The 13,540-nt window shown below is 40.8% G+C and overlaps 1 protein-coding gene across 1 annotated transcript; it reads right to left on the bottom strand.

Annotated features, from left to right (window-relative positions):
- gusb (glucuronidase, beta) lies at positions 1–13,254 on the bottom strand. The gene is made up of 12 exons (XM_085797410.1): positions 12,950–13,254; positions 12,091–12,276; positions 11,824–12,005; positions 10,753–10,895; positions 10,450–10,637; positions 8,559–8,711; positions 7,987–8,165; positions 7,658–7,804; positions 6,483–6,567; positions 4,701–4,877; positions 2,730–2,865; positions 1–1,358 (listed from the first exon to the last, which is right to left on the bottom strand). Exons 1-12 carry the CDS (start codon positions 13,166–13,168, stop codon positions 1,207–1,209), a joined length of 1,947 nt encoding a protein of 648 aa, XP_085653536.1. The 5' UTR covers positions 13,169–13,254; the 3' UTR covers positions 1–1,206.
- Between the last annotated feature and the right edge of the window lie 286 nt (positions 13,255–13,540).

Genomic DNA, 13,540 nt, shown 5'->3' with positions numbered 1-13,540 from the left:
AGTGATGCAAAAGGTGTTTTATTGTTCCTCACATGTTTTGTTAAGACACAAGATTTTCATCAAATGTTGTGTAAGTGAATGAACTCCCAGCAACGGGAAATACAGTAGAATCTGAATATTTGACCGGCTGCAACACAAAGGTCAATCATGTAATGAGGCCACGAGCAGCAGAGTCACTGATAGTGACGAGTCTGATTAGAGTCACGCCACCATCAACAATCAACATGTCACTTAAACCTCTAGGTTACATTGTGGTGTCCAAAACAAGAGAACATCAAGTCACAGTGATTTGAAGAAACAACATCAAGACAGTGAACGTTCACTTCAACGTCCTCGACAAAACTGCTCCTTGAGTCATGCTGAAAGTGTAAAAATCTCTCAAACACTCAGCAGAACAGTTTGTCTCTAATGCCTTGGTACATATCAAAATAGATTTTTCTTCGGTTGATTTTCATATATAAAAATAAAGCACTTTTCTGATTAGATTCAGCATTGTAATCTACTTGAACATTACATGTATACACCACTTAAAAAAAAAATTAAAAACACAGTCAGGTTGTTTGCACAAAGCCCAGAAATGACAGATTAACATTCATGAAAACAACTTCTAACACTGGTGTTATATTAAACTCTTGAATCTCTTAAATTGACGTCTTTATGAAAGAGATGGTTTCCTTCAGCACACAGAGCGGGCATTGTGTCTTCTTTCCTTTACAGTGTCCTTTAAAGTAACTGGTTAAGTCCTTTGTCTGCCAGGTGAACGCACATCACCTGACGGGAGGAAAAGGTCAGAGCTAATCTCTGGAACTGAAGGATTTGATTGGGTTTTTTTTTGTCTTGACCTTTTTATGACAGCAGTGGAAACACACCACCTGCACCGCTGTTATAATATCCTCATAAATTATGTCATAAGGAAACCAATCACGATTATTATTATTTCTATTGAGAAGAACCACTTGAGGCTGACTTTGATCAGCATTAAAAATTGTTTATAAGTTTCCAGATTGCTGGAAAAACTGAACATAGTGTTGGTGGTTGTTTTATGCAGACCGCAGGAACAGCATGGCTAACTCGTGTTTTATGGTGGTTTGACCTGAGGTGCACACATGGAAATGGGTTCGAACTAGGAAATCATGTGAAACCGACACTTTTTCCACAAGGCATGGTCTGTCCTGGACCGGTCGCTCCAACAGAGGCAGGCAGGTGTCACAGTGAGCAGGGGTATTTGGTCCAAGGTGGTAGTCTGCCCGTCTCATTGGCCAGTCTCCAGTATCTCTCCTTCAGGATGTATGCTGCTGCTTTGGGCTGCCTCTGCCGGCTGAAAACCCCCTTCTTGTTCCCCACCACGCGGGTGATCCCTGCAAACAACAACAACAAGATGGAGCAACGAGAGCCTCGTCACGCACACGGGACGCAAGATACAAAAAGAGCCCTTTGTGGGTCAATACGCAGATCGATTCATGTGTTAGGAGGAGATTCGTTTTGAAAGTGAAGCGTGCTGCCTCCTGATTGCCAGAACCCGGAGAGGTAAATCTATAGCTATAAGTAGACAGACTCCTAAAATAGCTCTGTCACTGGGGCGTTCGGATGTGTCGGACCGGGGGACGAGCCTAGAAAGTCGGCAAGAAATCAGCGCTGATGTTCGCACACTTCTGGGATGCCACAGTGACACCTCGTGTGGGGCGTCCTTGGCGAGAAGTCCACTGGTGCCAAGTTGATTTTACCATTGTAATAAAGACAATTTTAGATATAACTTCATACAACGTCTCTAATCTGATGAAAAGTAGTACTTTTATATGATCAATAGATCCTGTTGTTCTCTTTGTTTATACATAATTTTGATTATCCAGTTGGGTGTGCTACTGGGATTTTCACATTTTTATTTGCACAAATATCATTTTGATTAACCTTGTGGTGTTCACAACTTTTGTAAGAAATGTTTAAGAGACCCAGAGGAGTTTGCTTTTGGTTATAAAAAAAGAGTCTCATATTAATGTGGATAGATCTACGTTACCCTCACTTGTTAATGGGTCCATTTTCAATAAATATATTGTTTTGTCTATTTTGATATTATTATTTAGTGGTTGACTCGCCCAGCATTTCCTAGTTTCGGTTTCCCGGACGCTGCCCGGTGGGCGGCGGGTCATGGGAATAACGCCACCAGATCGCTAGTTGGCATTGTTTATGGTCGGAACTACGACGGTATCTAATCGTCTTTGAACCTCCGACTTTTGTTCTTGATGAATGAAAACATTCTTGGCAAATGCTTTTGCTTTCGTCCGTCTTGCGCCGGTCCAAGAATTTCACTGCGCGGCGCGCGCAGAGATTCATGGGAAATATAGGCTAGTGTGAAAACAGTACTCCTCGTAGTCCCTTTAACCATTGATGTCAATGTTTTTGATATGGAATAATGATAAGTTGTTAATATATATATATATATATATATACAGTATATATATATAATTTTGATAACCTCACAACAGACAAAGCTCAGGTTGTAAAGAAACCAAGTACAGGAGTGTCTTCTGACTCCACGTCCCTCACAGTGTCATTGGGCGCCGCAGGTGTTATCACCATGAGGCGTTCGCTATGTGGATGCTCTGACCAGGCTTTTTCTTCCTGTGTGACTGTTAAGCTACTTGATTGGTGTTTAGCGAAGAGTGTGGGGAGTTTTTCTTTGTATATACACTGGGAGAGGTGACAGTGTGTGTGGCTCTGCGGCTCTGTACCTTGTGCAGTCATGAAATCAGCAAAGTTCCAGATGAGCTCGCCGACGACGTACTGCTTCCTCTTCTGGTCGAACACGTCGTGGTAGTTCTGCAGGACGACCCTCTGGTACTCCTCAGTAAACATCATGGGTGGATCCTAGAGGGAGAGAAGAAAAGCTGCCGCGTGAGCAAACTAAAAGAGTAAAATATAAAGACTGTGTCACAGTTGAATCTAGGGATGTCACGATTACTTGTTTTCACAATTATTTGTGGTATTAAACGCCACAATTAATTGATCGTAAAGATTCCTAAATACCGTCACTTTCTGAAAAAAGGTTATGTCGGACTCGGAACCATATCGGCAGATGTGCGCCAAAGTAAAGGAAGATGCACAGATACTGGTCCATTTATCTAACGTAACACCAGAGGTTGCGCTAGACTTTTTCGTCGCCGGTCATTTTGACTGACGGGGTCATAAAAATTCCGTCATAATCTATTTTTACCGGTCACTTTATTTATTTTTTTAAATGATAATAATGCCATATTCAATAGCATTCAATTTTAATTCATGTTTAATTCATATCAAGTCCAAACAAATTGAACAGAGAATGCTCTGGAGCAGAGTCTGCGTCAGAGCACATCTAACTGTGGGGTCAGTCAGTGAATGCGGGGGTCACTTTCTGCCACTCAACATCTAAATACAACGTTAGATGACATCAGTTTTCTGTCAACAATCAACATGCTAACCCATGTGTTATACCAAAACATCCAAAGGAGCACGTTTTCACATAGGCACCGCGTAGTGCACTGGCGTTAGCTCTCTCTCTCTCTCTCTCTCTCTCTCTGTGCCTCTCATTTCTCTTTTACGCACGCACGCACGCACGCAGCCACTGCGCATCACTGAAACAACTGAAGCTATAGACCACACAGCCAGATGCAGCACAAATTCAGACAGGACCAAACCCCACTCAGCTTTAAGTGTTATAAACAATGCCACGGCGGGCAGAATACATTAAAAGAAGGCTTAACGTTACCTTTGGAAGAGTTGTGCGCGGTAAGTGTGTGAAATGTCCTACCCCCACCGCTCTACCTGTACCGATCACACCTGTGTAGCTACAGCTACGTAACTTAACAGCTGACTACTGTCGGCCCCTCGGACACTGCAGCTGAATCTCGCCCGTTAAATCATTATCGACCGTCATATTTGCACTGACACGACTCCCATCAATATTTAATCCACTTGTAATGTTTGGAGTTTGAATACTGCGGGGAAGCTTTCTGTCTTCTTCTCTGTTGTTAGTGTTTATGTGTGGCAGCGCTACAGCGCCACACACGCTCCACACAGGCCTGGGGTATGTACTACAGCGTTTTCTACTGAGCGCACCAGCCAGCTGTGAGTTTGTTTGTTTTTTAATCTAATTCTCACCATAGTGACTTTGAGACATTGTATATGTTTTATATCGTTATCCACCGCTCCATTTATTGATTATCCGCCGGCTTCATTGTAAACAAATGCACATGGCCAGACGGCCATGGCTGTGAATTGCAATCTGTCAAAATGACGGATGGCCTCAAAATTTTTCCGTCACCGTTTTAAAAAAACGGTCAATGACGGAAAATATCCGGTTAACGCGACCCCTGCGTAACACTGAATTGGTAGGAATTTAAATGTTATCGTGTCATTTATAATTTAAAAAAAATGATTAAAATAAACTTAAACATTTGGTATAGATGACAATTCATGAGTTAAATATTTCAAACACTTCCCCCCGGGGGATAAATAACTTGTCCTATATTAAGAGAATGTAATTACATTTTGACTGTATTTCATTCTATACATTCATAATGTTGTGAAATGTATTGATGCATAATATACGTGATAATTGTAATACTGTGATTATTTCTCTGACAATAATCGTAACAAGAAAATCTATAATCGTGACATCCCTAGTTGGATCTAGTCACTGAATGTGTACGTTGGTGAATCCTCACGTTGTGAAGCCCCGGCACTGCATCTGCTCCGTATTCACTCTGGATGATGGGTTTCTGATACTTCCCATACCAGTTCTCAAACTGCGTGTTGAGCTGGATGGGGATGACCTCCAAGTGTCCCGGATCATGGTACCAGGAGAAGTAGCTGTTTACACACACCACATCCACATAGGGAGCCTTGGGACAAGAGGCGAGACAATACATGACTTGTAGAGATACTGACAGTGCAAAACAACCGTGACTTTGACTGTGATCAAAAATTATGATCATAAATTACAAGTAAAGGCCGAGTGATTTTCCTTTTGTGGATCTTTGTGGATCCGGTTTTCACTGAGAGTGTAGCAGCAGTAATTCGATTCGCCTTGAGAGAGACAATGTTTGAATTGTGCATTCAGAGGTGCTGTACTCACACAGCCAGAGGCATTTACAAATTACAAACCATTGCAAACTAATCAGTGCCTTTGAGCTACAAGCATCGACCTACAAAATCCTTTCTTCACCGGACAGGAATGTGAAAAACCCTCAGGCATGTCAACAACTTGGTCAACAAACGCTACAGAATTTGAACTGATAAAACTTTGGCAACTCGACTTTTACTTCCTTATAGGCGATCGGGCCCCTTATCTGGCTCACCACAGGGCAACATGTTAAACTAAAGTATGACAACATTCAGTCAAGTCTCATGATGTGACCTGCAGCTCTGAGAACAGAAGTACAGTATATTTTGCTTTTCTTTTTATTCCAGCAAGCTCTTTTACACGTGAGTGGCCTTTCTTAAAATGTGTCAAGATAATGTGGCTGATGCTATCAATGAAACAAAAATTTCCTGAAAGGCTGTCGTCATCTAGTTGTCACATTGTGTATTTGAGGGCACCAATCAGGATTTGGTATTCGAATCACAAGTTGTGGCGCCATTTGTTAAAGCACCGTCTGTCAGATCTGATCAGACCACGTCCAGATCAAACTGATTAATTGAGTTCAACTTCACAATAGTGACATGTTGAACTTGGCTAGTTATGTATTCATGAATCTTATGAACTATTTTTTCTAGTGGCCAAATACACAGGATCAAAACGTCTGTCATCAAGGTAGTGCATGTTGCATTTGCTCAAAAATTTTAAAGTTTGGTAGCCCTTTAATTTACAGGCCACTAATAACGTGATAATGTCAAGAAATAGCCAAGAAATAACAATTAAATGCGCCATAATGTCTAGAAATAGCCTAGAAATAACGGTTTCATAGTAATGTCAAGAAATATAGCCAAGACATAATGATTGATTGCATAGAAATAACGGTCAATTGCAAGGACTTGGTGGAGAAAAATTCTGGCCTTTCCCCAAAAAATTCAAAGCATGAAAAGCATGTGTAGTCTTTTGCCTTTTTGAAAAACATGCCATTACTATGAAATTACCTGTTATTTCTTGGCTATTTCTTGACATTGTCACATAATTAGCGGCTTGTAAATTAAAGGGTTACCAAAAAGTTCAATATCTGACCATGAAACACAAATTGTTAATATCTCACACTGGTGTACTGTGTCACACCTGTAACCACCCGCTACAGTCACTGCACCGACACACCCTCAAGTACACAATCAAAATCAATCCAGCTGGTAACTAAGTTTGTGAAATCAAGTTTTGCAGTGGTTGCCAAGCGGATATTAACTCTTTAACTGAACAAAAACGTGTGAAATGTGCATGTACCTGTAGTAAATGAAACAACCGATGTGCTGTGCAGGTTTTTTTTCCACTTGGGTGTACTGCAGACACTGGAAAAACTCACCCCTTTGTCCCTGGCATAGTTACTGTCAGTGATGTAAGTGACAGGCCGGGTCGAGTCCAGAGCTTTGGTGTGTGTTATCAGAGTCCTGTAAGGAAACAAAAGGTGACTGAGTAATGAATGTGCAGCTTGGGGAGTGTGCATCCTGGGATCATGTGCATTACAATAACAGGATATCGAATGTTCACAACAGTTGCACAAAAACACACCATGCAGCTTCAGTGAATATGAGTATATGGCAGTTTGACAGGTTCAGTATTTGTTTGCTCTGTTTGTCTCCCTGACGCCTCGGGCGAGAGCCGAGCTCCAGCTGGTAGTGTTCAGGGCGTCTTCATGACGACTCTTGCTGCATTCCAGCCATCAGAGTAAAAAGGGAGAGGCCGTGACTGACAAACAAACCAGGGCCTCTCATACACACAGTTACATGCTTTGGATTTTTTACAGGTTTGGGGCTTTCAGGGGCGTCCTGGTGGCCCAGATCTTCTCCCTCTCTACACTGTCAGCTACATATCACATAACAGCATAAAACTTCCAAGTATATACAGCTCTGGAAAAAATAAAGAGACCACTCCAAAATGTTCTTAATAAATCAGCCTTATCTCTACATGTATGGCAGCCATCGATTCCAGTGTCTATTGAACTCCAACACAAGCACACCTCACTCTACTTAGCTGATCACCTGAACCAAATCATATTTAATGAGGAAGAAAGATTATAAATAAATTTAAAAAAAACACTGCTGCGATTAAAAATTGGGATTATTCCACCAATTTTGATTTCTAAACTCTTCCTAAATTTAAAAAGTAGTGTTGTGTTTTAAAATGAATATGAACTTTTTTCTTTGCATTATACAAGGTCTGAAAACACCAGAATTGTTTTTGTTATTTTGACTTGTTGCCATTTTCTGCAAATACATGCTCTAAATGACAATATTTTTATTTCCAATTTGGGAGAAATGTTGTCAGTAGGTTATAGAATTAAACAAAAGTGTTCATTTTACTCAAACACATAGCTATGAATAGTAAAACCAGAGGAACTGATCATTTTGAAGTGGTCTCTTAATTTTTTCCAGAGCTGTATATATACGTATATATAAAAAAAACATCAGTCACTTTGTGTGTGCACCATTATTTGACACTAGGTGGGTCAATTTAGCGGAGCGCTCAGTCAGAACTCACTTGAAATAATATCCAGCAGGGGGCATCTCTGCAGCGGGCTCATTAGCTACTGACCACATGACCACAGACGGGTGGTTCTTGTCCCGACGCACGAGCTCATCCATGACATCCAGGTGATGAGCCAGAGAGGCGTTTCCAAAACTACGACTGGACCAGAAAGGCACAAAAGACACAGCACACTCTGAGCTGACTGACAAATATACTGTAACATCATCACCACTACAGGTAACACTCATCAAAGTCTGTAAGGAAGAACAGCGAAGGTGCGTCTAACAACGGATGTGTTGGTCAGTAACAGATCAAAAGAAGAAATGAAGGATGGTACTTACATGTCTTTGATGCCCACTCCCGGGCACTCGTCTATCACTACGATGCCATGGCGATCACACATCTGCAGGATCTCCTCAGCATAGGGGTAATGACTGGTGCGGAACGAGTTGGCCCCCAACCACTTCAGTAGGTTAAAGTCCTTGACAATCAGCGGCCAGTCCAAACCTTTACCTCGGATCTGACACGTATGATAAAAAGATCAATTTATTATTATAACCTTTATTTATTCTCGAAGACCATTGTGGACGGTTCTCATTTACAATGGTGTGTCGAGAGAATAACAAATACAGCAAAGAAGAACAAGAGTTTAGAAAAAAGAAAATATTAGAAAACAGCTAAGAACAGTGAACAATCACTATCAAGTACAATTAAAACAATTACAATCCAGTGAAACCAGGTTTGAGACGAGGATTTTGAGCTGCTGTACTGATGGGAGAGATTCTAACTTTAAGATTTTCTGCAGATTGTTTCATGTGTATGTGTTGTAAATGTCATGAAATGTCTAAAACTTGGATAATTGTTGCTGCTTGGTTTGTTGGTGAAGCGTTTGGCTCCCTCTAGTGGTACTCACATCAGCGTCCTCGTGTTTATTGACTCCATGGAAATAGAACGGCTTGTTGTTGATGAGGAACTGGGTGCTGGTCACCTTAACAGTGCGAATACCGATCGGCAGAGTGTACACATCTTCATACGTTGATCTCTCATCGGCTGCCATTAAGCGAACCTGGAGGTTGAAGTGAACAAGTGACAGTTTCAGAAACCTTTATTTCAAGGGTAATTGTGCTGAATGTTCCTCTGGTTAGGAAGCTCCTTCACAAGTTACACCTCCTGTATCTGGAGGGAAGAAATGAGTATGACTGTAAGAAAAACAACCAACAAGTGGCATTATCACCTTTTAAACTAGTACAGCACATATACACACACAAGAGTTAAAGTCAAAATCAAAACATCACTTGACTTCACATAAACCAAGTGCATGTAATTAAAGAAGCTGCTCTGATGCGGATCAGACGAAACATCGACATGTGTCATGTTTCCAATGTCTGCTTGGTGAAAGATGTGAAGTTCAGCATGACACATTAATCAAATATAACTGAGAACATCTGGCAGCTGCCAAATAAGTAGAGGATGGACATGGACGTGTCAACAGTTTATGAAGTAATGAAGTAATGAAGTGAGAAAGACTGAGAAAAACTGTGTCAGGAACATGTTGACTGCTGCCGGGTCCTGCAGCAACATGTAGCTCTTGCTTCTGTTTACACGTCAAAACCAGCTTTACGTTTCTATAACAACGGTCCTGATCTGCTCTCAGACATGCCAAGGCAATGCAATAACTATGTAAGTGGAGGATGATTTAATGTAGTGGCATATGAAGCTTATGATTTTTTACACTGTGATATTTATGCTGACATTTGCACTGAACTATTCCATTCACTTTCTAAGTATATATTCATTTTAATTATTTTGATGATACACATAAAGTGTGTGTAATTTTATCTGGTAAGCATTGCATCAAGGAAGGTGCCAAAGCTTGCCACCGCATCCTAAATAGGAAATTGTCTTTTATGAGTTCCGGTTTATGATTCATGATACCATTGTATACGTTTTTATTTTGGTATTTGGTATTTGGTATTTGGTATTTTGGACTTTTTAATGTGTGTCTCACAACACTTTTTTGAGTGGAGTAGTGTAATTTTTTTATAAACTATGTTTATTTAGGCATTCCCCCTGTACCCTTATGCATTTTCTATTTTTATTGTGTTGTGGAGTGACACCTTAAAGCAGAAGTAAGCGGAATGTTTGTGTTAATAAGTCTTAAATAGTTATGTCTTCCGACGGCAATCACTTACATAGAGTGTTTGGTCTGAAACAGGGGTCTGTCAGTCACTCTGCTCTGCTGTAAGCCAAGGAGAAAACTTTCCTTGTATCCTACAACCTTTATCCAATGAGGAGAGAGAACGGCATAAAGGGGCGGTCCTCTCTGTGTGTGCAGCCAAGGGATGCACGTGAATGTGGTGACGTAGGGACGAGGGCGGGGACTGCTAACTCCATCGGCTGACAAGAAGTTAGCCAAAACGACCGGATCGCTTACTTCTGCTTTAATGAAGGTTGTCTATCTATCTATCTATCTATCTATCTATCTATGAATAAATGTATGAAGTAGGTTTATTATCATTATTGATTCATAATCCAGTAAATGTCATAGGAACAAATAGAGACTTAATCTTTTATTAAGGATGAGTAACATAAATTCATGATGACATATCCTTCATTTGAACACAAGGTGGAGGATGATGAAGTGTTGTGATCTTACTAATTATGTTCTGTTGAGTACATGAAACACTGTTTACCCACGCTGACTATAATCAATAAAATAATCTTTGTGAGCCCTCTAACAAACCCAACACCGATGCATCTGAAACTTGTATGGATGAAAAATGTACGTAAACACAGGTTCTTACCTCCAGAGTGTACAGGTAACCTGGGTTCTCATGCATCAGGTACGGCCACCACAGGTTGACATCGACCACTTTGAGAACTCCAGACTGGTCGTTGGAGGAAGCCACACAGTGTCTGTCTTTGTCCATCAAAGTGACCTTCACTGTGGATGTGGTCGCACCTTTGACTGATACTTCATATTTAACCAGACCTAAAAAAAACAAAACAGGGGGGAAACAGTTGATACAGATGATATTCACTCATTTTATGAATTTTAGCTTCATCGCCACTGAGTTGTGTCACTGTGTTTAGTTGTATTCATTTACCAATGTTATCCGAGAAGTCCGTCACCACAGTGATGTCATTAACATACGCCTTCGGAGTCGTGTACAGCAACACAGGACGATGTATCCCGGCATAGTTGAAGAAATCAAAGTAGATGTTTTGCACAAAAAAACCATCAGGATACCTGTTGAGCAATGAATGTTTTCTTCAGTATTGTTAGTCCTCACAGACAGGAACCTACACATTTTAGAAGCACAATTCTCTGAATAAAGAAACACAAACAATAGTTAACAACATTGGAGATGAAATAGCAAATGGAGCTTCATGGATCAATCTTGTGTCATGTAAATTGCAAATATACATATTTATCTAAGTTTAAAACCCTAAAATATCAGAATATTTTTATGACCGTGTTGGTCCATTGCAATGTTTCACAATAGTTTATTGCAATACTCTTGGATATTGCAAAAATATTTAGAATGGCAGTAATATCATATTGGGGTAATATCATATTGTTAGGCCTCTAGTGATTCCCACTCCTGAAAAAATATGTAGTCAGGGGTTCAGTCTAATGACAGCAGATATCAGTGATGTGACCCAGTGCAATGCAAACCAATGCAGATGTCTCTGGACGATTAGTTGATGAGATGATGGACAGAAAATTAATTGGCAACTATTAGAATGAATTATCAATTTGGTATTTTTCCCCCAAGATGAGTAAAGCAATTAACTGATTCATTTAATCCAGATCTTGAAATGTTGACTTTATATATTTGTTTGTGTTAATTGGATAAAATAAGCATTCAGAAGCAGTCGTGCTGGGTAATTATTGTGGGCACTTTTTCCACAATTTTCTGAAATATCATTGTTGTAGCAATGAGTCAGCGATCATGAATATAGTTTGCTGATTGATAATAGCAATGTGTAAGGTTTACATTTTGTGAAAAAAAAAGAAACAGTAATATTTTTTCAAAATCCCAGGTCACCTAACCCATAAAAGATTTTCTAGATCTGAATCAAAGGTTCCTACATGTTGAAAATGTCATTAAGGTGAGAACACTAATGAAGCTTTTATACGACATCCTAATTCAAACTGTGAAGACTGAGGTTACTTGGTGCGGTCGTCCATGTGCTGGATGCTTCCTGGAGGGAGCGTCACCAGAGTCAGAGTGTTGTTGACAGCGATAGTGATCCTGCACGGCACAGTCGGGTCCTTGCGGATCAAACTGCCAATCTCAGCCTCAAATGGAAGATGGCCGCCATCATGTTCGGTCACTTTCACCCCGTTCACCCACTGCAAAGGTAAAGAGGGACGTTAAAGAAGCAGACAACTTTTATTTTTCCAACTGTGACTGGACTGATTAGGAGTGTATACTCACCACCATGGAATAATAGTGAGCACTTCCCACTCTGAGAACAACTCGTGTTCCTTCATCTGCGACCCAGCGGGCAGGGACCACGACCTCTCGCTCGTACCACACCCAGCCAATGAAATCTCTCAGTGCAGGGTCCTGGGTGATGTCGTTGTAGCTGGCAGGAACTGGCATGTCAATCACTGGGCCAGTCTGGAGAAAATAAAACAATACACATAAAACAATACACGTCAGTGAAAAGGCAGTAATTTACTTCCAACTGTTCTGCAGTGAAACTGAACTTACTGTGATGGTAAGCAACACTAACAGTAACTCCATAATAATGACAGGGAGTTATTTGATCTTAATTAATCTATTAGATCCTGGCCTGGCATGACCTCATAACATAAATCTGAGAGATCACAAGATGATCAATTTAGATTTAATATATTAATATTTTCCACTATGTATAGCCTACCTTTCTTGCTTTTCCTATTATTTTCTTTCTCTTTTGAGAATCACTAGCTATTTTTACATCTTCATACCTCAAAAAAAGTTAAACACTGAGGAGAAAAGCACAGATCATCATCACTCCCACTTCTCCACACCAAGAAGAAGAGGTCACAGACTGATTCAGTCTTAGAGGACAGTTTTGACTTTCTATTAAGTTATTATCTCCACTGATATCACTACAATAGTTCTACTGTGTACTGTAGCCTAAGTTACAATATTAGTGTTAATCTGTGTCTTGTTTGCTTTGCAGTGATTTCGGCCTCTACACTGTGTGCCTGCAGCTTGTTGACAATTAACATATTGGAGCCTTTATTGAACTTTTTAAACTGCGACCTGTTTCACCACTTCCCCCACTGTGTCCTGCTCCGCTCACCTCCGCCAGGCGACTTTTGTACCATGCCCTCTCGAAGCCCTGGTTCCTGTTTGGGGACTTGTCCGCCCTGAAGCTCCACAGTCCGCTCAGCTCCTTCCGCTCTCTGGACGAGGACTCCCGGGGGAAGAGCATGCCGCTGTCCAGCAGAGACACCGCCTCAAACACGGAGCACAGGCCCAGCAGAGCACCGAGCAGCCACGGTCTGCCCGCTGGAGACATCCTGGACCCCGGACGATGTGTTTTCTTGTGTTTCAGTGCCCAGGAAGAAACACACTGCGCGGTTTACCTTGCTGAGTCAGTCACATGATTTGTTTCACACAGTCACGTGACCGCTGAGGATGCTGCTGCGTTCACGTCTCGCGTTGTCTTCCAGTACAGTCGGAAATTTCAAAACTTGGCACGAAATCACCGTTTGTTTAAATACATTTTAAACCCAAGGTTATTAAATGTTTAACATGACATATTTAGTATATATTATTCTTATTTTTTTTAAATTAAACACATGTTATTGTTTTTCCCAACCACAAACAATACAAAACACAGAAACAAAACCCCCACCCCAACCCATCAGACAGCACATGTAATACAAGG

Source organism: Trachurus japonicus, chromosome 14, assembly GCF_045865225.1.
Source record: "Trachurus japonicus isolate A0001 chromosome 14, Traja_1.0".
Classification (NCBI taxonomy): Eukaryota; Metazoa; Chordata; class Actinopteri; order Carangiformes; family Carangidae; genus Trachurus; species Trachurus japonicus.
This window is presented reverse-complemented; position numbering and strand designations above follow the sequence as displayed.

Excerpts from the sequence above, each read along its gene's own strand:
- gusb (XM_085797410.1), bottom strand. The coding sequence starts at position 13,168 with ATGTCTCCAGCGGGCAGACCGTGGCTGCTCGGTGCTCTGCTGGGCCTG. Across the intron at positions 10,638-10,752 it reads GGACTTCTCGGATAACATTG|GTCTGGTTAAATATGAAGTA; the intron begins GTAAATGAATAC and ends TGTTTTTTTTAG. Across the intron at positions 2,866-4,700 it reads CAGTGCCGGGGCTTCACAAC|GATCCACCCATGATGTTTAC; the intron begins GTGAGGATTCAC and ends CTCTCCCTCTAG.